The sequence below is a fragment of the Hypanus sabinus genome, chromosome 4, assembly GCF_030144855.1.
Source record: "Hypanus sabinus isolate sHypSab1 chromosome 4, sHypSab1.hap1, whole genome shotgun sequence".
In the NCBI taxonomy this organism is placed as follows: Eukaryota; Metazoa; Chordata; class Chondrichthyes; order Myliobatiformes; family Dasyatidae; genus Hypanus; species Hypanus sabinus.
This window is the reverse complement of record NC_082709.1, coordinates 156300358-156326815: the sequence shown is the minus strand read 5'-3', so window position 1 is coordinate 156326815 and position 26458 is coordinate 156300358. Positions and strand designations below refer to the sequence as shown.

Here is a 26458-nt window from a genome sequence, read left to right as displayed (position 1 = left end):
AATGGCACTGTGGCAAGCTCTGAGGCTCAGCAAGGAAGGGCAAAGTCAGGCAGAGTGATAGTGATGAGAGACTTGATAGTCAGGGCGGACAGACAGCAAGATTCTGTGGCAGTGAAAAAAAAACAGGATGGTGTGTTGCCTCCGACGTTCCAGGGTCCAAAATGTCTCAGAGTGGTTGCAGAAGATTCTCAAGAAGGAGGGTGAGTAGCCAGAGGTCACGTTGAACACTGGCACCAATGACATGGGTAGAAAGGGTGGAGAGGCCCTGCGCAGTGAGTATAAGAAGAGGCTGAAGAGCAGGACCTCCTAAGCAGTCATCTCTGGATTGCTCCCAGAGTCATGTGTCATGAATAGGATGACAGTACAGATGAATGAGTGGCTGAGGGAGTGGTGCAAGGGGCAGGGTTTCAGATTTCTGGATCATTGGGATCTCTACTGGGGAAGGTGTGAACTGTACAAAAAGAACGGGTTACACCTGAACCCAAGTGGGACCAATATCATTACAGGGAACTTCTCAAGAGCAGCTGGGGAGGGTTTAAACTGATTTGTCAGGGAGATGGGAACTGGAGAGATCGAGCTGGGGATGGGGCAGTTGTTATACAAATCAATACCGTGTGTACTGAGACTCTAAGGAAGGACAGGCAGATGAAAGGGCAAAATTGCAGTCACTGTAGTGAGTTGAAGTATAACATGGTGGCAATATCGAAAAGGGTGATGAATACATGACTGAAGGTGTTATATTTGAATGCATGCAGTATATGGAATAAGGCAGATGATCTTGTAGTACAGTTAGAGAATGGGAGTTATGACATTGTGGGCATCACTGAGTGGTGATTGAAAGAAGATCATAGTTGGCAGCTTAACATACAAGGATACACCTTGTATTGAAGTGGCATACAGGTAGGCAGAGGGATGGAGTGGCTCTATTGGTAGGAAATTAAATTAAATCCTTAGAAAGAGATGATATAGGATCAGAAGATATAGAATCCTTGTGGGCAGAGATAAGAAACTGCAAGGGTTAAAAGATCCTGGGATTGACATACAGGCCAAATTATAGGATGTGGAATATAAATTTCAATGGGAAATAGAAACGACATGTAATAAGGGCAAAGTTGCAATATTTGGGTGGGGGGGGGGGGAATTTCAATGTCCAGGTAAACTGGGGAGATCAAGCTGGTGCCAACAAGATGGCTTTTTAGAGCAGCTTATGGCTGAGCTCACTAGGAGAAAGGCAATTCTGGATTGGGTGTTGTGTACTGAACCAGATTTGATTAGAGAGCTTAAGATAAAGGAACGCATAGGAGTCAGTGATCACAATGTGATAGGGTTCACCCTACAGTCTGAGAGGGAGAAGTTGAAACCAGATGTATCAGTATTATAGTGGAGTAAAGGGAATTGCAAAGACACAAGAGAAACTGGCCAATATTGATAGGAAGGAAATACTACAGGCATGATGGCAGAACAACGATGGCTGGTGTTTCCGGGGGCTATTTGGAAGGCAAAGCATAGATATATTCCAAAGGTAAAGTACAGTACTCTAAAGGGAGGATGAGGCAACCATGGCTAACAAGGGAAGTCAAAGACTGCATATTGGAAAAGAAAAGGCATCTGATATAGCAAACATTAGTAAGAAGTTAGAGGATTCAGAAGCTTTTGAAAACCAACAGAAAGATCTGAAAAAAACATAAGGAGAAAAAAGATAAAATATAAAGGTAACCTAGTTAATAATACCAAAGCGGATACAAAACATTTTTCAGATATATAAAGAGTAAAAGAGAAGCAAGAGTGGATATTGGACTGCTGGAATATGATGCTGAAGAGGTAGTAATGGGGGACAAAGAAATGGTAATTGAACTTAATAAATATTTTGATTCGGTCTTCACTAGCAGTATACTAAAAATTCAGGAGTGTCAGAGGGTATAAATGAGTGTAGTTGTTATTACTAATGAGAAGGTGCTTGGGAAGTTGACACATCTGGTCTGAAGGTAGATAAGTCACCTGAACCAAATGGACTACACCTCAGGGTTCTGAAAATGGTAGCTGAAGAGATTGTGTAGTTATTAGTAAAGCTCTTTCAAGGATCAATAGATTCTGGAATGTTTCTAGAGGACTGGAAAATTGCAAATGTCACTCCACTCTTTAAAATGGGAGGGATGCAGAAGAAAGGAAATTGAAGGCTATTTAACCTGATGTCAATGATGGGAAGATGTTGCAGTCCATTACTAAAGATGAGGCTTTGGAATACCTAAAGATGCATGATAAAAGTCAGTATGGGTTCCTCAGGGGAAGATTTTGAATAACAAATCTGTTGGAATTCTTTGAGGAAATAACAAGCAGGATAGACAAGCTCGAGTACATCCACCTTCTATCAAATACTACCACTGTTGCTACTCCAGGTAGCCCCCCCCCCCCCCCCAATCAGGACTCAAAATTGAGTATTTATTGTTGATGGGAACTGCCACAGGAATGCTCTCCGCTATCTGATGTTTCCCCTTTCCTCTCTTGACAGTCACCCATTTATCAGTTTCCTCTTCCCCTAGGGGTGACTGCCTCCCTGTAAGTTCCTGTCTATATCACCTCCTCACTCCCCCTAACAAGCCGAAGGTCATTGAGCTGCAGCTCCAGTTCCCTAACACGGTCTCTAAGGAGCTGCATCTCCATGCAACTGGTGCAAATGTGGCCCTAGGGGAGGCTAGAAGTCTCCTGGTGGTCCCACATCTGACTCCCGGAACAGAACACTGGCTCTGCAGATGTACCCCCTATTCTTTCAAGAGTTAAATAAGAAAATGAAATAAGAAATAAACTTACCTACTTATCTCACCTCTGCCTGTTCTCTCTGAAGCCTGTCGAACAAAAGCCTTACCACTCTGACTCAGACCACTCCCACAATGATCGCTAGATGGCACCTTTCTTTTATAGAGTCTGGCTCCAGATCTGCATGGGAATGCTTCTACTATGCCACTGTCCAGTCCACTGTAATACAGATACATATGCCTTTGGCATCTCCTTGCAAATTTCTGGGTGAGTGGAATCATATTATGGTCACTTTCCCTGAAGGGTTTTTTTTACCTTAAGCTCTCTAATCAATTCCTGTTCATTGCAAAACACCCAATCTAAAATAGCTAGTCTCCTAGAGGGCTCAACCACAAGCTAATCTAAAAAGCAGTCTGGTAGGCATTCTAGAAACTCCCCCTCTTAGGATCCAGCACCAAGGTGATTTTCCTAATCCACCTGCAAATTTAAATCCTCCATGACTATTGTACAAGCTATAACCTTCTTTCAGCAATGATTCAGTGACATCCCACAACATCATACTTGCCAATCTGTATCTGTCCTACAAGTTTATCAACCTTATTCAGTAAATTGCACAAATTCAAAAAATCACACCTTCAGTCCTGTATTCACCCTTTTTGATTTTGTCCACCTTTTACATTGCACCTCATCCTGCAGATTGCAATTTTGCCCTGTCATCAACCTCTCCTTGCTTGGAGTCTCACTACACATGGCCTCTGTTTGTAAACCAGCTCACTCATCCTCAGCACTATCGCTCTAATTCACATTTAAACCCTCCCAAACGACTGGAGCCAACCTGCCTGTAAAGGATATTGGGCCCCCTCAGGTTCAGGTTTAACACATCCCTCCTGTACAGGCCATACCTTCTCCAGAAGAGATTCCAATGATCCACAAATCTGAACCCCTGCCCCCTACACTAGTTCCCCAGCCTCATTCACCTGTCAATCATCCTAATTTTACTCTCACTGGTGCATGGCATGGGTAGCAATCCAGAGATTTAATACTCTAGAGATCATGTTTTTCAGTTTTCTACCTAGCTCCCTAAGATTGCTTTTCAGGACCTCTGCACTTTGTCTAGTACCTGTTATTGGTGCCAATATGTACCAAGACTGCTCCCCCTCCCCCTTGGGAATGCTATGGATCTGATTCAAAATATCCCTGGCCCTGGCATTTGGGAGGCAACATAGCATCCAGGTATTTCTATCATGCCCACAGAAACTCATCTCTTTTTCTCTGAGTATGGAATCTCCTATCAACACTGCTGTGCTCTTCAGCTCTCCTCTCTTCTGAGCCACAGCACCAGACTCATTTGCAGAAGACCCAGTCATTGTGGCTCCCTCCTGGAAGGTCATTCCCCCTCAACAGCATCTAAAGTGGTATACTTATTACTGAGGGGAATGGCTGCAGGTGTATTCTGCACTGTCTGTACGTTTCCCTTCCCTCTGCTGACAGTCAACCAGTACCTGTCTCCTGTAACCTAGGGATGATTACCTCTCTGTAACTTCTATTTGTCACTTGCTCATTCTCCTGTACGAGCCAAAGGTCATCAAGCTGCAGCTTCAGATCCTCAATATGTTCTCTCAGGAGTTGGAATATCATTGACAATGAAGAAAAATTATGGAGGAATCTTGATCAGATGGGTAAGTAGGCCAATGATTGCAAAGTTGCTTTGATTTAGATAACTATAAAGTGTTGCATTTGGGAAGTTAAAGCAAGGTGAGACATCTATAGTGAGTGGTTAGGACTTGGGAAATGCCGTGGAACAGAGGGGCCTAGGAGTATGGCTGGAAGTGGTGTCTTAGCCTGACAGAGTGTTGATGAAAGTATTTGGCGTGTTTCACGACTTATGCCGGTGATATTAAACCTGATTCTCATTCTGGCCTTCTTCAGTCAGGGCATTGAATATAGGAGTTGGGATGTTGTGTTTCATTTATAGAAAACATTGGTGAGACCACACTTGGAATATTGTGTACAATTTAGAAGGCCCTGTTGCAGATAAGAAATCATTAAATTGGACAGATTGCAGAGACGATTTACAAGGATGTTGCCAAAGCTCAAAGGTCTGAATTATAATGAGGCTAGGACTTTATTCCTTGGAACATAAAAGATTGATGGGAGACCTTATTATACAGATGTATAAAATCATGAAGGATATAGATAGGTGTCATACATATCCTTTATTTCTCAGAAAAGGATAATTAAAATCTAGAGGGCATACAGTGCCTATAAGAAGTATTCAACCTTTATTGTTTTACAGTGGTGGATTTAATTTGGCTTTTTTAACTGATCAACAGAAAAAGACTCTTTGTGACAAAGTGAAAATGGATCTCTACAAAGTGATCTTAATTTATTACACATATAAGACAAATTAATTGCATAATATGACACACAAAATCATCACTGGTGCATCCAATTGGTTTTGGAAGTCACATAATTAGTTAAATGAGGATCACCTGTGTGCAGTCGCAGTATTTCAATTGACCAGAGTGAAAATACACTGCTGGATCCTGATATGCTTGAGAGTCTGTTAGTTCATCAATATGTTAACCATTTTTACTGATGGATCAAAAGATAACTAAACTGGTAACAATAAAGAAATGTCTTAATAACCATTTATCACTATATACAGAACTGGTTGTTAACATTTTGGGCTTACAGTGGGTGGAGGAAATTTGTCCTTACAAAGTTGTAATCTGTTCAGATTCTTTTTCAGTTTTGACTAATCATTCTAGTAGTAAGTCAGATTTACTGATGGAAGCTCTTCAAACTTTATTTCATATTTAAAGTATTAGTTTACGTGTTCCCTTCTTCCGGGTCCCTGCACATAGAGGTGTTGAAGGGAATGATCAGTTGATTACTTGGCCAAAAAAAGCTGTTCAACTGTGCATGTAGATCTTCCACTTAGCAAATCAGATGTTAAGGAGTTGGTGGGGCAAAGAATTAAGGGATTGTGGCAGGACTTCTGCGATAAAGGGCATAAGGGGAGACATCTTTACAAAATACATAAAACTGTTGGATTATTGGAAGAAGGGAGTTAAACAAGAAGGAATAGTACTGACTTGAGTTAGAGTTTGCACACTATGCTTAATTATTTCTTGTATCTTGTTGGAAAATTTCTTTGTGGGGTGTGTAGGTTTTGTCATTATGAAACAATTGAACACATTCCTTAGCAATGTGAAGCATATAATGTTGAAAGAAAGCAAATGCAGGCTACACTACTAACTTTGGGGTTTGATAGTTTTCCTTTAAAAACTAAATTATGGAAGTAATTTTAATTCACGATATTGTCTTTCATTAATTACAATCTATAGGGCTTTTTGGGGTAATTTCGTTATTATTTGATAAAGAACCAGTAGGGGTATTGTTCCCAACTCTCTACACCCCACTCCAGTCCAGTTGGTGGCAGTAGTACACCTTTAAGTTAGACTGTCAACTGCCATTAAAAGTCAGAAGAAGGTCCAACTGCTGGTGAGTCAGTATCCTGGCAAAAACTACACCATGAAGACAAAAGAACACTCCAAGTAGCTCAGTGAAAAGGTTCTTAAAAGGCATAAGTCAGGAGATGGATACAAGAGAACTTCCAAGTCACTGTCTATCCCTTAGAGTACAGTTAAGTCAACCATCAAAAAAATGGAAAAAAATATGGCACAGCTGTAATCTGCCTAGAGCAGGCTATCATCAGAAACTAGTGCCTGTACAAGAAGGGGACTAGTGAGGGAGGCCACCACCAAGAGACCTATGACCACTCTGGTGGAGTTACAAGCTTTGATAACTGAGTTGGGAGAGGCTGCGCACACAACTGTTCATCAGTCGCAGCTTTATAGGAGAGTGGCAAAAAGAAAACCACTGTTGGAAAAAAACTCGCATGGAAATCTCAGCTAGAGTGTGCCAGAACGCATGTGAGAGACTGTGAATTCAGCTGGAAGAAGGTTCTATGATCTGATGAAACCAAAATTGAGCTTTTGGCCATCAGATTAAACTATGTTTGGCATAAGCTAAATACTGCACTTCATTTAAAAACACACCATCCCTACCATGAGGAATGGTGGTGGCTGCATCATGCTGTGGGGATGCTTCACTGCATCAGGTCCTGAAAGGCTTGTGAAGGTAGAGGGTAAAATGAATGCAACAAAATACAGGGAAAACCTGATACAGTCTGCAAGAGAACTGTGACTTGGGAGAAGATTACTTTTCCAGCTAGACAATGATTTGAAGCATAAAGCCAAATCTACACAGGAATGGCTTAAAAACAACATTAGTGTCCTAGAGTGCCAAGTCAGAATCCAGACCTCAATCCGATTGAGAATTTGTGGCTGGACTTGACAAGGGCTATTCATTCACGAACCCCACGCAATCTGACAGAGATTGAGCAGTTTTGTAAAGAAGAATAGGGAAAAATTGCAGTGTCCGGATGTGCAAAGCTGATGGAGACCTATCCACACAGACTCAAGGCTGTAATTGCTGTCAAAGGTGCATTTACTAAATACTGACTTGAAGGGGGAGGGGTAGCAATTATACAATCAATTATTTTGTGTTTAATAACTGTAATAAATTTAGACCAATTTGTAAATATGTTTTCACTTTGACACCAAAGAGTCTTTTCTGTTGTGTCTAAAATGCCAAATTTAATCCACTGTGATTCAATGTTGTAAGACAATTAAGCATGGATACTTCCAAGATGGTTGAATACTCTTTACGGGCTCTGTAGATTTAAGATGTGCGGTGAAAAGTTTAAAAGGCACCCCACAGTATACATGGAAAGGACCATCAGATAAAGAGGCTGTGCTAGATACAGTAACAACATTTAAAAGATATTTGAATATGTACAAGGATAGGACGTGTTTAGAAGGAAACGGGCCAAGTTCAGGCACATGGGACTAGCCTGGTTGGCACCATAATTGGCATGAATGTGGGCTGAAAGGTCTGCTTACATGCTATATGACCCTGACTCTTAAATGTACTTATCACATCCAATTTTACTAGGTAGCAACCACACTGTGTGGGCAAGGGTAGAAAATACCCCTTCTAATGCTCATTCTTCTCACCTTAAACTTAATCACACCTGTTTTTGATACCCCTACCATGAGGGAAACGGAGATATTGACTATCTATAGTATCTACATCCTGTGGCCATCTTATTAGGTACACCTGCTTGTTAATGCAAGTAACGCCAATCATGTGGCAGCAACTCAATGTGTAAAAAACCTGCAGACATGGTCAAGAGGTTATCAGAATGAGGAAGGAATGTCATGTAATTGATTTTGACCATAGAATAATTGTTGGTGCCAGACAAGATGGTTTGAGTATCCCAGAAACTACTGATCTCCTGGAATTTTCACACACAGCATTCTCTGGAGTTTACAGAGAATGGAGTGAAAAGCAAAAGATGTAAAGGGAGTGGCAATTCTGTGGGTGAAAACACCTTGTTAATCAGAGAGGTCAGAGGTAAATGGCCAGACTGGTTCAAGGTGACAGGAAAGTGATGGTAACTACATGGCATAACAGCAGTGGGCAGGAAAGCATCTCTGAATATACAACACATTGAACTTGGAAGTGGATGGGCTACAGGAGCAGAAGACCATGAACATAAGAATACGTACACAACACTGGAAGAACTCAGGCAGCATCCGTGGGAAAAGAGTAGCCAACGTTTCGGGCCGAGACCCTTCATCAGGATACTGCCTGACCTGCTGAGTTCTTCCGACGTTGTGTACGTATTCTTTGATCCACAGCATTTGCAGTTGTATTTTTGTGGACCATGAACATAAACTCAGTGGCCACTTTATTAGGTACAGACTAATCAAGCATGGCTTATCTAATCTATGCCCATAGCTAAAGTGCTATAATCCAAGCAACCCCTTAATGAATCTGCTCCACATTCTTTCCAGTGCAATATCATCCTTCCTATAAATTGGTGATCACCAGGGGTGCAGTGCTAGCCGGAGAGCACCCGGTACCTCTTTAAGGAAAAAGCCAAACTAAACAAGCCAATTAATTAGGTGCCGCCCAGGGTGATCTGAGTATCTTAGAAACTCCTAGGAATGCCTATCTCCTGGGATTTTTACGCACAACAGATGCTGGAGTTTACAAAGAATGGTGCCGAAAACAAAAACAAATCCAACAAGTGGATTTAACAAGCTGGTTTCGCTCACAGAACAGCCACTCGCTGGATGTTGTTTTGTTTAAGTGGCAATTATAATTTATTGCTGATAAGTATGAGCTAATGCAACATGCAGTGGAATGTGTGATAAATAGGAGATATTGAATGGCATAAAGAAACAAAGAAATCTTAAAATGCGTCACAATCAAGAGAAAATCTGCAAATACGAGGAAATCTGCAGATGCTGGAAATTCAAGTAACACACACAAAATGCTGGTGGAACACAGCAGGCCAGGCAGCATCTATAGGAAGAAGTACAGTTGATGTTTCGGGCCGAGACCCTTCGTCAGGACTAACTGAAAGAAGAAATAGTAAGAGATTTGAAAGTGGGAGGGGGAGGTTCAAAATGATGGGAGAAGTCAGGAGGGTGACAGGAGGAAGATGAAGCTAAGAGCTGGAAAGTTGATTAGCAAAGGGCCATCAACCTTCTCGACTTCACTACACCTTGTTCCAGTTCCAACCTCACTCTTTCTGAATGCTCTCCTCTCCACTCCCTCCTCTGCACCAATCCCAATCTTACTATAAAACCCACTGATAAATAAGGGGGGTGCTGTAGTAGTCTGGTGTACTGACCTCTACCTTGCTGAGGTACAGCAACGATTTGTTGATACCTCCTACTATTTACCCCTCGAATATAACCCCACTAAGGAGCACCAGGCCATTGTGTCCCACACCATCACCAACCTTATCAGCTCTGGGGATCTCCCATCCACTGCCACCAACCTCACAGTTCCCACACCCCGTACTTCCCGTTTCTGCCTGCTACCCAAGATCCACAAACCGGCCTGTCCAGGTAGACCCATTGTCTCAACTTGCTCCTGCCCCACCGAACTCATTTCTACATACCTTGACACTGTTTTATCCCCCCTTATTCAATCCCTTCCCACCTATGTTTGTGACACTTCTCACACTCTGAATTTTTTCAATGATTTTAAGTTCCCTGACCCACATCACCTTATTTTCACCATGGATGTCCGGTCCATATATACCTCCATCCCCCACCAGGAAGGTCTCAAAATTCTCCGCTTCTTTTTGGATTCAAGACCCAACTAGTTCCCCTCTACCACCACTCTCTTCCGTCTAGCGGGATTAGTCCTTACTCTCAATAATTTTTCCTTTGGCTCCTCCCACTTCCTCCAAACCAAAGGTGTAGCCATGGGCACCTGCATGGGTCCCAGTTATGCCTGCCTTTTTGTTGGCTTTGTGGAACAGTCCATGTTCCAAACCTACACTGCTATCCATCCCCCCACTTTTCCTTTGCTACATCAACGACTGCATTGGCGCTGCCTCCTGCATGCATGTTGAGCTCATTGACTTCATTAACTGTGCCTCTAACTTTCACCCTGCTGTCAAATTTACCCGGTCCATTTCCGACACCTCCCTCCCCTTTCTTGATCTTTCTGTCTCCATCTCTGGAGATGGCCTATCTACTGATATCTACTATAAGCCTACAGACTCTCACAGCTACCTGGACTATTCCTCTTCCCACCCTGTCTCTTGCAAAAATACCACCCCCTTCTCACAGTTCCTCTATCTCTACCGCATCTGCTCTCAGGATGAGGCTTTTCATTCCAGGACGGAGGAGATGTCTTCCTTTTTAAAAGAAAGGGGCTTCCCTTCCTGCACCATCAACTCTGCCCTCAAACGCATCTCTCCCATTTCACGCACATCTGCTCTCACCCCATCCTCCTGCCACCCCACTAGAGTTAGAGTTCCCCTTGTCCTCACCTACAACCCCACCCGCCTCCGGGTCCAACATATAATTCTCCGTAACTTCCGCCACCTCCAATGGGATCCCACTACCAAGCACATCTTTCCTTCCCCCCCCCTTTCTGCTTTCCACAGGGATCACTCCCTACTCAACTCCCTTATCCACTTGTCCCCCCCATCCCTTCCCACCAATCTCCCTCCCAGCACTTACCCTTGTAAGCTGAACAAGTGCTACACCTGCCCTTACACTTCCTCCCTCACCACTATTCAGGGCCCCAGACAGTCCTTCCAGGTGAGGTGACACTTCACCTGTGAGTTGGCTGGTGTGGTATACTGCGTCCGGTGCTCCCGGTGTGGCCTTTTATATATTGGTGAGACCCGACACAGACTGGGAGACTGTTTCGCTTAACACCTACACTCTGTACGCCAGAGAAAGCAGGATCTCCCAGTGGCCACATATCTTAATTCCACTTCTCATTCCCATTGTGATATGTCTATCCATGGACTCCTCTATTGTCAAGATGAAGCCACACTCAGGTTGGAGGAGCAACACCTTATATACCGGCTGGGTAGCCTCCAGCCTGATGGCATGAACATTGATTCTCTAACATCTGTTAATGCCTCTCCTCCCCTCATTACCCCATCCCTTATTTATCTCTCTCTCCCTCCCTCTTTTCTGTTCTCTCTCTCTTTTTTCTCTCTCTGCCCCTCTCACAATAACTCTTTGCCTGTTCTCCATCTCCCTCTGGTGGTCCCCTCCCCGTTTCTTTCTCCCTAGACCTCCCGTTCTATGATCCTCTCCCTTTTCCAGCTCTGTATCCCTTTTGCCAATCACCTTTCCAGCTCTTAATGTCAACTCTCCCCCTCCTGTCTTTTTGGATCTCCCCCTTCCCCTCCCACTTTCAAATCTTTAACTATCTCTTCTTTCAGTTAGTCCCGATGAAGGGTCTCAGCTCGAAATGTCAACTGTACTTCTTCCTATAGATGCTGCAACATCTGCAGATGCTGGAAATCCAAGCAGTGTTGCTTAAGATGCATGTCCACATATCTCTAAAGAGAGCAGGATGGGTCGATAAGGTATCAAAATGACACGCAGAATACAAACATGAAAAATGAAACATACAATATGAATTAAGACAATATGACCATAAAACATACAGGCAGAATTTAAAGCCATTCGGCCCATCAAGTAGTTTCCTCCATTCGATCATTCTGATTTTTTTTTTAATCCCTCTCAACCCCATTCTTCCGCCTTCTCCCCGTTACCTTTGAAGCCCTTACTAACTAATCAAGAACCTTACACCCTCCGCTTCAAATATACTCAATGACTTGGTTTCCGACACTCGTTGTGGCAATGAATTTCACAGATTCACCACCTCTGGCTAAGGAAGTTCCTCCTCATTCTATTCTAAAGGGTTGTCCTTGTATCCTAGACTCCCCCACTATATGAAACATCCACTCTGTCTAGGCCTTTCTGTGGCTGCAGATTGCTGCCCATGGCTAACTGAAGACACAGCTTGGGATGACTAGCTGAGGAGTACTGGCGAGAGTGCTGCCTGGGAAGCAATGCTGAAGACAGAAGATACAGTCATTTATCTAATTAGGAGTACAAGGAGTCTACTCAGACCTCAAACAATTTCCACTGAGTACTTTTAAAATTATTAACTAACTCAATTAGAGTGATTTAATAAATTAATTTGCTTAATTTATAAATCCATTTCATTTGTTTGATTTACAGTCACCTCAATGCTCTACTCCCATCACCATTCAGTAACCTTTCATTCACATGTTTATCAAGGATCTAACCCTGCCTTTAAAATATTCAAACTGCTTTCACCATCTCAAATTGATCACAATCTATTGTGAGAGCAATTTCCATCTTACATGGGCAACCCTCTTTTTTTTAAAACAGTGATCCCCAATCCTACATTTCATAAGGCAAAGGTGCAGAATTTGGCCATTCAGCCCATCAAGTCTGCTCCACAATTCCTTCACTGCTGATTATAATCCCTCTCAACTGCATTCTCCTATCGTCACCCTGTACCTTTAACACCCTTACTAATCAAGAACTATCAACCTCCATTTTAAATGTACCCAATGACTTGGCTTCCATAGCCATTTGTGGCAATGAATTCCACAGATTCACCGTCCTCTGACTAAGGAAATTCCTCCTCATTTTGTTTCTAAAGAATTGTCTTTCTATTCTGTGGCTGTGCCTTCTGGTCCTAGCCTCTCCCACAAAAGAAGAATTCTGTCCTAATCTGCCCTGTTGAGCCCCTCGGAATATATGTTTCAATCTAAACTTTAAGGGATGAAAGCACAGGTTACGCAACAAGCGAATTGCTCCAGATATTAGTCTAGTAAACCTTCTCTTAAATGCTTCCACCTTAGTTAGAATAAGAGCAAGGGTATTATTTCTGAGCTGCAAACAGAATAGTTTGTACATGGTTGTACACTTCATTTCAGGAAAGATGTAATAGCACCAAGGAGAGTGCAGAAGAGATTTACACGGATGTCATCAGATCTGGAAAACATCAGCTTTGAAGAATGATTAAATAACCAATGGATTTTGTTTTTTTTCCGAAACAGAAGAGTCTGAAGGGTAAATTTATTAAGATGTATTAAATTATGAAGAGCTTAAGTAGAGGAGAAAGAACTGGGTGTATTTAAAGTAATTGGTAAATGGATTAGATGCTGCATGAGAATATTACCCCGAGGCAGGAAATCACTATCCAAAAAAGTGAAAAGAGCAGAATCCCTTATTGCATTTAAAAAGTAATTGGATTTGTACTTGGAGAGCAATGACCACAGGGAGATGGATCATGTGCAGTGGGGTGGAATTACCCCGGCTACCTCCTCAATCTTTATAGACAGAATGTGTGAATGGCCTGCCATTTTATGCATTAAAATTTTAATGCATCACTGTACTTTTTGCATAATGTGTTGCTCCCAGTGCATAGAGGAAACACTGCATTCAGTCAGCCATAGCAAAATGAAGGTTAGGTTGGATTGGTTTAAGTATTATCTTGCCTCTTGCTCCAGAAAATGAGCAGGATCATCTCAGCATCTAGTCTGCACATCAACAATGGCGATGGGTACTGCTGCCACCAACAACCTAGCAGATAACAATCTTAAAAAGAGAAAAGTGCAGATGCTAGAAATCCAAGCGACACACACAAAATGCTGGAGGAACTCAGCAGGCCAGGCAGCATCTACAGAAGTACAATTGATGATTTGGGCCAAGATCCTTCAGCAGGGACTGGAGAAAAAAAAATGAGGAATAGATTTAAAAGGTGGGAGGAGGGGAAGGAGGAACACAAGGTGATAAATGAAACCGGGAGGAGGAGGGATGAAGTATCGAGCTGGGAAGTTGATTGGTGAAAGAGATACAGGGCTGGAGAAGGGGTGTCTAATAGGGGAAGCCAGAAGGCCATGAAAGAAAGAAAAGGGGAGAGGAAGAGCTCCAGAGGGAAGCAATGGACAGGGAAGGAGACAAGGTGAGAGAGGGAAAAGGGGATGAGGAATGATTAAGGATGGGGAGTGAGGTCATTACCAGAAGTTCAAGAAATCGATGTTTATGCCATCAGGTTGGAGGCTATCCACATGGAATATAAGGTGGTGTTCCTCCAACCGAAGTTGGCTGCACCGTGACAGTAGATTTACAGATAGGAATGGGAAGTGGAATTAAAATGGGTGACCATGGGAGATCCTGCTTCTTCTGGTGGAAAGCAGGTGCTTGGTTGAGCATCTCCCTGATATACAGGAGGACACACTGGGTGTACAGAACACAGTATATGACTCTAACAGACTCACAGGTGAAGTGTCGCCTCACCTGGAAGGACAGTTTGGGGGCCCTGAAAGGTAGTGAGGGAAGAGGTGTAGCAGTTGTTCTGCTTGCAAGGATAAGTGCCAGGAGGGGGATCAGTGGGGAGGGATGAATGGACAAGGGAATTGCGTACGGAGTGATCCCTGCATAAAGCAGAAAGTGGGGTGGGAGGGGAGGGAAGGGAGTGCTCAGTGGTGGGATCCTGTTGGAGAGATGGTGGAAGTTCCGGCAAATTTGGAGGCTAAGTTGATGAAGTCAGCGAGCTCTGTGTGGGGTGCAGGAAGCAGTGCCAATGCAGTCATCGATGTAGCGTAGGAAAAGTGGGGGATGGACACCAGTGTAGGCACGGAACATGAACTATTCCATATAGCTGACAAAAAGGCAGGCATAGCTGGGACCCACGTGAGTACCCATGGCTACACCTTTGTTTGAAGTGGGAGGAGCCAAAGGAGAAATGATTAAGAGTGAGGACGTTCCACTAGACAGTGGAGAGTGGTGGTGGAGGGCAATTGGTTGGGTTTGGTGTCAAGAAAGAAATAGAGCTTTGAGCCTTCCTGGTGGGGTGGTGGAAGTGTAAAGGAACTGGACATCCACAGTGAAAAAAAGATGATGGGGCCAGGGTACTTGAAAGATCCAGAGCATGTGAAGTGTCACAGATGTAGGTAGGAAGGGACTGAACTAGGGGGTTAAAATAGAGTTGAGGTATGCAGATATGAGTTCAGTGGGGCAAGAACAAGCTGGACAAGTGGGCTTGTGGATCTTCCTGTACCAAAAGCCCTGTTGTAGAATCCAGAAAATTACAATGGTTTATAACCTGCGTAACAATAACCTTCTTTTTCTCTTTTAGGAAATTAATGAAAATGTCAAGGAACAACTCATTTCTTTTTTGCCAATGACTAATAAAACAACAGACAAAGAATTCCCCAAGTACAAGGGCAGACTAATTCTAAACAAGGATTTGTCCTTAAAAATTTTGGATGTTGGAGTTCAGGATGAAGAGAAATTTTCCTGCTTGATAGTGGCTGAATCAGACGTTCATCAATCTGTTGTACATGTCAGAGTTTACAGTAAGTAAAAACTACATTTGTGATTTAATTCACAGAAGCTAGATTTTGAGACATGTTAAAATTTTTTCTGATAAATATCAAGTGATAGATATTCAAACTATCACACTTTTTACCCAAGGTTTGGGAATTGAAGTTACTCCTTTTTTGCAGGCTTGGCTTTGCTCTTTCTCCTCCAAGACATCAATGTCCATCTTACCCCACCCACACTGGCGCTAGCCCAGTTTCCTCAGTCTGGGATCACGTGCTGTGGTGTTGGGCTGTGGGAGGCTGCCACTATAGAAATCAGTGTTGCAGAAGCTAACGAGAACAGGAGATCCTTCAGGTGAAGAGACCAAATAAGATCAAGCCAGGTTAGGTTAAGGGAGGGCAAACTGTTCGCCATGGAAGTCTCGTTCCCCAAACATCAACATCATGAAGGCTGTAATTACTAGAAGTCACTTATTATTTCCAGAATCTAGATCTAGATAACTGTGTGACTTGCTTCCAGTGCCTCCACCAAAAGTCATAGAGTCACAGAGAGATTCAGAGGAAACAGCCCCGTTGGACCACCAAGTCTCCACTGAACACCAATTTCCCACCTATACTAAATCTTAAAATGATCCCGCTTTTTACTCTTCTCAATTTCTCATCAACTTCTCCCAGATTCCACACCGACTAATACACAAGGGATAAAGCACAGTGGCAATTAACTGAACAACTTGCAATTTTGTTGGGATGTGAGAAGAAAATGCAACACCTGGTGGAAAGAGAGGGAATAGACAATAGGTGCAGAAATAGACCATTCGGCCCTTCGAGCCTGCACCGCCATTCTGAGATCATGGCTGATCATCTACTATGGTTCCTGCCTTGTCCCCATATCCCTTGATTCCCCTATCAATAAGATAAGAATCCAAAAAATGTACAGATGGCACACTGTCAGCACACAGGGTTAGGTTCGAACTGCATCTTTGGTGCTGCGAGGGAGCAACTCTACCAACGACATCACTGTCCCACTCTCCTTGCTATTGTTTAAGGACGCTAGGTGAGGAAGAGCAGTGTTCAACAGACAGCTATCCTAGATGTAACAATGGATGTGAAGCAAAGGGAGAAAAAAATTGGCACAATATGTAAAGGCAGTAATACTGCATCATTTTTCCTGGATGTTTTCACAGCAATCCCTCTAGATTTGAGGCAGTAGCAGAGGTATTTATTTCATGTTAATTCAATCTTTCTGATAGGAATACATCCATTTGCAATAGTGAGCATGTGTGTCTGAGCACATCTCGATTTTCTTAACTAACTGACGTGCACGGTTCACAGTGACAGAGTTTGAGTATCCACAGCTTGTAAGTCTTCTTCAAAATCTTGCTCATGTCTGTTGACGCCTTCAATGTAGCAACTTGCAGTTGTAGCATATCGTTAAGAAGAAAACACCCCAATTAGGAAGCATCACCCACTCACAGAACCACCAGGCGTACTAAAGCTTTGTACATTTTGAGAGACTTTTAAAGGCAGAATGGGATGTGTGTGTTCAGATTTGCAAAGAACAGGCTAAGAGAGCTAACACACTGTAACTGATACGGGAGGTAACTTCGAAAACCAGGAGACATGAAGAACTCCAGTCAAAACTGATATTAAATGTATTCATTGGTGTAGGACAAACTGGTGAGAATGAGAATGAAAGATTGAGGTGTACTGTATAAAAGAATGCAGATGAAATTTCAATTGATGGATATGTTGGAGGCCAGTGAGCTGATGACAATATGAGAACTGCATAAAAAAGTGATATGAAATTTATGATTGCAGGAACTATTGTGCCCTGATGTGATGCCCTGCCAAAGGGTCTCAGGCTGAAAGGCCAACTGTATTTTTTTTCCATAGGTGCTGCCTAGCTTGCTGATCTCCTCCAGAATTTTGTGTGTGTTGCTTGGATTTCCAGCATTTGCAGATTTTCTATTGTTTGGGGTTAGGGAAATCCTGCCCCAACCTTGTAAAAGTGATTAATGGAAGATAAACCTATGGACAGTCTCTTGTCATCCCAACTTCTGCTCTACTGGCAAACATGACGTTGATATGATAATGAACTATCAAATGAGGTTTAAACAAAAGTCAAGAAGGAATATGTGAATTTTATTGAGAAAGGGGGAGACAGGTTTTACAGTCTTAGTATTGAATCCCTTGAAAGGACAGTAGGAATCTTGATAGCAATTCCACTTCAATTTTTTGTCAGCTCTGTAATTGCTATTGGAAATTATACCACAAAGGAAATGAAGCTCTGATGGAAGGGATGGTGGCTTGGAAGTCAGAGGTAGTTATTACTGGTGTTGAGGAAATTTTAAACATGGGGACAGGAATGGGATATTGTAGTTCACATCAGAGTGGGAAAACATAGGCTTTTAATTAAAATTAGGGGTTCAGTTTAAGATATTTTTGGGAAGGGAAAGGAAAAGTCATCAGCAATATTGCAAGGCAACAGCAGAGATAACAAGTGTATTATGGAGGGGTAAAGCATAAGAGTGTACTCAGAAATAGAGTATAACTATGAAATAAGATGGATAAAATAAAAATGCTGCATGCAATCTATTTGATTGCTGCTGGAGAAGGAGTCTGCGAGTGGCCTTTGGCTGTGTGGCTTGCTGTGGCAGGGGTTAGGCCTCTGCCTTGTGCGGTGTCCCTCTCTTTCGATGAATGTCGGTGATATTGTCGAATGGTATCGTGGTTCTGCATTTATGGATTGGAGTAATGCGTTTATGGACTTTGGACCTTCTCAGACATGGTTTTTATATTGTGTTTTTTTAATAACCCATTCCTTTTCTGTTTTGTTATGCAAGGGAGGGTGTTTGAGGTTGATATTCTGTCATTTTTTTGTGCATATGAGGGTTTTTTTGGGGGATTTAATGTTTAATTTTGTGTGGGGGGTTGATGATTGGGATGCTGTTCTTTTTTGTATGGGGGCTGGGTCTGATGTTTCTCTCTGACTGAATTCCATGTACTTTCTTGGTCTCATGGCTATCTTGATAAGGCAAATGTCAGAGTTGTATATGCACGTTTTGATAATAAATAAATGAAACTTGGATTACATGCAGCATTTATAATAAGGTGCACATGGTGGCCACTTTATTAGGTACATTTATACACCAGCTAGTTAATGCAAATATCTAATCAGCCAATCACGTGGCAGACATGGTCAAGAGTTTCAGTTGTTGTTCAGACCAAACACCAGAATGGGGGAATAAATGTGATCTAAGCGGCTTTGACTGAGGAATGATTATTGGGGCCAAACAGGGTGGTCTGAGTAACACAGGAACTGCTGATTTCCTGGGATGGGCTCTAGAGTTTACAGAGAATGGTGCAAAAAATAAAAAATAAACATCTAGTGAGTGCCAGTTCTGTGGGTGAAAATGCCTTGTTAATGAGAGAAATCAGTGGAAAATGGCCAGACTGATTCAAACTGACAGAAAGGTGAGAGTGACATTTTACAACAGTGGTGTACGGAGAGTATCTCTGAGCACACAACACGTTGGACCTTGAAGTGGATGGGCTACAACAGCAGAAGACCATGAATCTATGCATAGATATGTAGGTGAAGTGTGGTACACATAGAAATGAATGCATAAGTAGCTGTTACAAGTTCAAATGAGCAGGGTATCTATGTCTAGCACTAAGGCGGGAGGGAGGTTTGGATATAGAGGTTGAAAAGCTCTAATGAGATTACTAAAGTGAAGGGGAATGATTTGGCGGTGCACGACACTATTACAGTGCAGGGTGGTCTGGTATTTGGAGTTCTGTAAGGAGTCTCTGTACATCCACCCCATAGAATGCATGGGTTTCCTCCCACTGTCTAAAGGTGTACCGGGTAGGTTAATTTGTCATTGTAAATAGGTTGGGGTTAATCTGGGTTGTGGGGCTGCTGGTGTGGCATGGCTCAAAGAGCCAGAAGGATCTACTCTGAATCATATCACAATATAAATATAATCTCTAATTGTAGAAGAGGTTTTAGTGGAAGTAAGAAATAATATTGATAAGAAGGCATAGGTGTTCCCTGCCAGTCGCTGTACTGTTGGAAAGAGTGCAAATCAAGATACACAGGAGCTTGTAAGAAAGAAATTGTAATACTAATGGTTTATTTTAATCTGTATAAATTTAGACAAAAATCAATTTGGCATGTGTAGAATTGAGGAGGAGATCAAAGAATGTTTTTAGCATAGTTTTTCAGAACCAACCAGAGTGCCAGCTATTTAGACATGGCATAATGTGGTGAACCAGGATTAATAAATTAATCTCAGTAAAGGACCCTCCACAGAAAACTGTTTATTGCATGGTAGAATTTTAAATTCAGTTTGGTAGTGATAAATTTGGTTCTGATGCCAGTATCTGAAAACAAAGAGTACTATGGGGATAGTATTGGCTAAGGTGTACTAGGAAAATAGGATAACCTATCAAATCAGCAGTGGAGGACATTTAAGGAGATTCTTCAAGTCCCCCTGTAATCAGAACATGGTACTAAAAAAAATTACAGATGATTTCAAAATTAAAGAAAAGGATCATTATATTGTGAAAAGGATCATTATATTATTAGGGTAGCCAAATAATTAGAAAGGTTTTAGTTCAAACAAGGAAAGGATAACTGTAAAGAGTGGAAGAAATGGAGTATGAGTAATCAGCAAATTACAGGAGAACAGTAGGAGATTTTACATATAGTGTACATAGAATATGTCCTCTGGTATTAGATATTTCAGCCTTGGAGACAAATACTGTCTGACAATCTGTGCCTTTCATAATCTTATTAACCTCTATCAGATCTTTACTCAGCCTCTGCTGCTCCAGAGAAAACATTCCCCAATTCTCCTTATAGCACATGGCCATTAATACATGCAGCATCATGTATCCTTTCCAAAGCCTTAACATCCTTCCTTTGGCAGGGTGAGCAGAACCGTATGCAATAGTCGAGATGAGGCTTAAATAGAGTTTTATAAAGCTGTAACATAACTTCCACTCTCTTGAACTCAATTCCTCAAATAATAAAGGCAAGCACACCATATGCCTTCTCACCACCCTATCTACCTGTGTAGCCACTTTCAGGGAATTATGGATTTGGATTCCAAGATCTCTCTGCACATCAACACTGTTAAGGGTCTTAACAATATACTCTCCCTTTACACAATCTCTCAAAGTATAACTCTTCACATTTGGTTGGGTTAAACTCTATCTACCATTTTTCTGCCCATATCTGCAACTGATCTATATCCCACTATCCTCTGCCAGTCTTCTGTACTATCTACAACACCAGCAATCTTTATATCATCTGCAAACTAACTAATCCACACATCTACATTTTCATCCAGGTGATTTTATATATCACAAAGAGCAGAGGCACAGTACAGATCCCGATGAACACCACTAGTTATAGAATAAGCCCCATTAACCACTATCCTCTGTCTTCTATATGTAAGTCACTTCTGAATGCAAGCAGCCAATTCACCATGGACCCCATGCACCTTAATCTTCTGGATGACCCTCTCATGAGGGATCTTCTCAAATGCCTCACTAAAATCAATGCAAATGACATCAACAGCTCTACCTTCATCAGTCACCTTTCTCACCTTGAAAAAACTCAAGTTAGTAAGACATGACTTGCCTCATGTGAAGTCATGCTAATAAGGCCATGGCTTTCAATTGCTCATAAATTCTCTGCGTAAAAATCCTTTCTGGTAACTTACCTGCCATGAAACTCACCGGTCCAAAGCTTCAAGTATTATCCTTATTTCCCTTCTAGACTAATGGAACAACATTAGCCACTTGCCAGTCCTCGGGGATCTGGCCTGTGACTGCAGATGACCTGAAGATTTTGCTCAAGGCCCCAGCAATCTCATCCATCTCTGGCCACTCTGAATAACTTGGGGTCTATCCCATCAGACCTTGTGGACTTATCCACTTTGATGTTCTTTAAGAGATTCCTTCATTTCAAAATGCCCCAGCAAATAAGCACACACCACACTGACCTCCCTGTCCACCATGCCCTCTCTGTGCAAAGTGTGGGTTTAGGAGTCCAGCCATATCCCACCCCTTCAAGTACATGTTCTCTCCTTTGTCTCACCCTCTCTCTAGTTATTCTCTCAGCCTTGAAGTATGTATCGAATGCTTTGAGATTCTCTTTAATTCTGCTTGAACTAGGGCTTTTCATGGCTCATCCTGGTTTCTTTAATTACCTTACTGAGTTCTGGTTCTTCATAATTTGCAAGGTTCCCAAATGCTTTTTGATTTTGGCTTCCTAAATGTTCAGTTCCTGTTCGTTTTTGTTCCCACACAATATGTAAACACAATTACAAAGAAATCATGGCAACGCCTCTACTTAGAAGTTTGCAAAGTTTCGGCACGTCATCTAAAACTTTGACAAAATTCTATAGCTATGAGGTGGAGAGTACTGTATATTGACTGGTTGCATCACAGCCTGGTAAGGAAGCACCAATGCCCCTGAATGGAAGAACCTACAAAAAGTAGTGGGTACAGCCCAGTCCATCATGGGTAAAGCTCTTCCCACCACTGAGCACATCCATGTGGAGCTGTGTCACAGGAAAGCATTGTCAAGGACCCCACCATTCAGGCCATGCTCTTGTCTAGCTGCTGCCGTCAAGAAGGTACAGAAGCCTCAAGAATCAGTCCACCAGGTTCAAGAACAGTTATTATCCCTCAGCCATCATGCTATAGGACCAGAGGGGATAATTTCACTCAACTTCATTCACCCCAAAAATGAACTGTTCCCACAACCTTTCAAGGACACTTCAGTTAATGTTCTTGATATTTATTGTGCATTTATTTACTTATTTGTTCATTCATTCTCAGCTGAAGCTGGTAAAATCTGAGGTATGGGCACAGCCAAGCTCGTTCATTTCTCAATTGTTAGGAACTTTCGGACTATTCTAGTGGTGTTTCGTATTGTGACTTTCTGGAGATTTACTTAAATATTGCTGAGTATGATTATTATTATCTTCTCTTTTTGTATTTGCATAGCTTGTTATCTTTTGCACATTAATAACATTGTACATCAATTCTTATCAGTTTCTCAACCAAGTCTCTGTTATGGCCACAAATTCATAGTTCCATGTACTGACCTGGGTCTAAGTTCATCACCCTCCCTCAAAATAATCCTAGTATTAAAACACACACTTCAAACCATCTATCCCATTGTGCCTGTTACTGAATTTGTTCTTACTGGTCATGACATCTACCTTCTCATTCCTTCCACTTTCTGACCCTGTGCTTTGTTCCCATCCCCTTGCCAAACAAATTTTAACCCTCCCTTGTAGATGAAGTACCTTGTAAAATTTTGCAGCTCCCAACTAATTGTTCACAAAAATGAATATTACAAGCAAGGATTTTGATCAATTTAACTGAGACTTTTTATTTGTGAATCACATGCTCATTTTTCACAGTTAAGCCTAAAAAAAGGGAAGATTGTAAAGCATGAACAATTAAAGTGTCAAAAACTGAGATGTCAACAGTTCTAAAGTATTCATCCCACTTTGCTCAGTAATTAGTTGAATCACCTCTTGCAGCTAATACAGCTAGTAATATTTTTGGATAAGTCTCTATTAGCTTTGCACAACGTGATGGAGCAAGATTCAAAATTACAAAATGGCTGAAGCTCTGCCAGGTTAGTCGGTGAGTGGTGTTGGACAACAACCTTGAAATCTTTTTGAGGTCTTGCCTGAGACGTTTGATTGAGCTGATGTCAGGGCTCTAACTGGGCCACTCAAGGGCATCAAATGTCTTCATTTAAAGCCACTCCCTGGTTGCTCTGGTAGAGTGCTTTGGGTCATTGTCCTTCTGAAAAACAAATTTCCTCCAGTTTAAGCTTCCTGGCAGAGGCAGGCAGGTTTTTTTTTATCCAGGATCTCTCTGTATTTACAGTACTCGTCTTCCCATCAATCTTGACCAGATCTGCAGTCCCTGCTGCTGAAAAACATCCCCATAGCATAATATCACCCCCACCGTATTTTATAGTAACAATGGTGTTACCGGGCTGATGTGCACTATTAGATTTATGCCACATGAACCACTTAGTGTTGTGATGAAGAAATTCCACTTTAGTCTCATCTGTCCACAAGGCATTGTCAGCATCTTTACATCATCTAAGTGACGCTATGCAAAGTCTGGATGGGCAAGTTTTTTTTTAAAACCAGGGCTTCTTCCTTGGCAACTTGCATAAATATCCTTTTTGTGCAAGGCCTTAGATTTGTGGAGCCATGAACTCCAGTTCAGCCACTGACTGTTAGCGTCACAGTAGCCTCGCTTACGAGTGCCATTCTTCTCTGGTGACTAAGTTTAGAGGGGCAGCCTGACCTATGCAGTAGGACTCTGGTTTCATATATATCCAATTCTTCACGATGAACTGCACAAATCTCCAAGGAACATTCAATGCGCTTGAATGTTCTTGTACCTTTCCCCAGATTCTCTATTATCTTATCCCTGACTTGTCTTGAGTGTTCCAGTCTCTTTTTTTGGTTGGTCTGCTGAAAATTTGCCATATAGAGAGAGGAGGTATTTATTGAGGTGATCCTTCAATTTTCTACATCAACAAATTGGGTGAGTTGGTAAGGTAATATACGGTTATTGCACCTGAAGAAAGTTTGCACAGTAATTACAAAGGGGATGATAATTTTTCAGCCTCACAATTTTGGGTTTTAATTTTTAGCAAGTAATTGACAGATTTTGGAATTTTATTTTTGATTTGGCCTGTTGCCCAATGTTTTGTAGATTAGCTCAAAGATCCTAATTCAATATATTTTAAATATAGAAAATGAGACAGTAAAATGTGAAAATAGTGTGAGAACTGAATACTTTTTCAAGGCATTGTAGATCACCATTTACTGTACAACCCTGAGATTCATTTTCTTGCGACCGTTCAGAGCAAATACAAGAAACTGAATAGAATCAATGAGAGACCACACCCAACAGGATGGGCAACTGTGCAAGTACAAAAGAGGGTAATAAATAAATAAACAAACAATTGATATCAGGAACATGGGATGAAGAGCCCTGGAAAGAGAGTTGATAGTTTGTGGGAATACTTCAGTAATGGGGCAAGTGAAGTTATCCTCGCTGGTTCAAGAGCATAATGGTTAAGAGGTAATAACTGTTCTGAACATAGTGGTGTGAGTCCTGAGGCTCCTGTATCACCTTTTTGATAGCAGCAGCAAGAAGAGAGCATGGTCTGGGTGGTGGGGACCTTGATGATGGATGCTACTTTTCTGCAACACTGCTCTGTGTAGGTGTGCTCAGTGGTGGGGAGGGTTTTTCCTGTGATGGACTGTAGGATTGTGTAGGATTTTCCATTGAAAGGCATTGGTGTTTCCAGACCAGGCCATGATGCAAACAGTCAATATACTCTCCACCATGCACCTATAAAAGTTTGTCAGAGTTTTAGATGTCATGCTGAATCTTTGTGAACTTCTAAGGAAGTAGAGGCACTGCCGTGCTTTCTTCATAATTGCATTTCCATTCTGGGCCCAGGATGGGTCCGCTGACATAACACCGAGGAATTTAATGTTGCTGACTCTCTCCATCTCTTATCCCCCAATGAAGACTGACCCATATACCTCCATTTTTCTCCTCCTGAAATCACTAATCAACTCCTTGGTCTTGCTGATATTGAGAGGTTGTTGTGCCACCACACAGCCAGATGTTCGATCTCCTTCCCATATGTGTATTAGTCACCACCTTTGATTCGGCCAAAGACTGGTGTGGTCAGCAAACTCGAATATGGCATTGGAGCTGTGCTTAGCTTCACAGTCATAAGTATAAAGCAAGTAGAGCAGGAGGCTAACCACACAGCCTTGTGGTGCACCTGTGCTGATGGAGATGTAAAGGAGATGTTAACAATCTGACTGACTAGGTTCTGCAAGTGAGGAAATCAAGGATCCAATTGCATAAGGAGGTATTGAGACCAAGGTCTTGAAGCTTATTGATTAGTTATGAGGAGTTGATAGTGTTGAATGCCGAGATGTAGTCAATAAAGAGCATCTTTGATGTCCTGATGTTCCAGGGTTGAGTGAAGAGACAATGAACTGGCTTCTGCTATGGATCTGTTGTGCCAGTAGGCAAACTGGAGCAGATCCAAGTTGTTTCTCAGGCAGGAGTTGATATGTTTCATCAACGACCTCTCAAAACACTACATCACAGTGAATGAAAATGCTACTGAATGATAGTCATTGAGACAGGTCATCACCTTCTTCTTGAGCACCGGTATAGTTGAAGCCTGCTTGAGGCAGGTGAGTACCCCAGACTGCCAAATTGAGAGGTTAAAGATATCATTGAACACTCCAGCCAGTAGATCAGCACAGGTTGTTAGTACAAGGCCAGATACCCCATCAAGGCTGAATGCTATCTGTGGGTGCATCCTCCTGAAGGATGCTCTCATGTCAGCCTCAGAGACTGAAATCATAGGGTCATCAGGGATGTGGGGGTTTGTGAAGGTTCTTCCATGTTTTCATGGTGAAAGCGAGCATAAAAGGCATTGAGCTCATCTGGAAATAAATCCTTGTCACCTATGTCGCTTTTTTCTCTTTGTAAGTTGTTATAGCATTCAAGCCCTGCCACAGCTGTTGAGCACCCCTCAGTGACTCAAGTTTGCTCTAGAATTGTACATCACACATGAGATGGCTTCCTGCGACTCATACCTGGACCTCATGTTTCTTACTTGGTCACTGGATCTGAATGGCACTGATCTGGCCCTCAGCAGATTGAAGATATCATGGTTCGTCTAGGGTTTCTGGTTGGGGAAGACTGAATGATTTTGTGGGGACACACTCGTCCAATGCTCCCTATACTCACTGCATAGGACTTCTAACCCCCCTTTCCACCTATGTTATTGGTGCCAAAGTGCAGCAAGACCTCTGGCTGCTCACTCTCTTCTTTGAGAAT

General features: G+C 42.2%; 1 protein-coding gene across 5 annotated transcripts in view; it reads left to right on the top strand.

Annotated features, from left to right (window-relative positions):
- alcama (activated leukocyte cell adhesion molecule a) overlaps positions 1-26458 on the top strand; it is a 342013-nt gene that overhangs the window by 273128 nt on the left and 42427 nt on the right. For all 5 annotated transcript variants that reach the window (XM_059968529.1, XM_059968528.1, XM_059968531.1 and 2 more), the window contains one exon: positions 15337-15556. In XM_059968529.1, coding sequence (XP_059824512.1) covers positions 15337-15556 — 220 coding nt within the window. The remainder of the gene's footprint in view (positions 1-15336; positions 15557-26458) is intronic.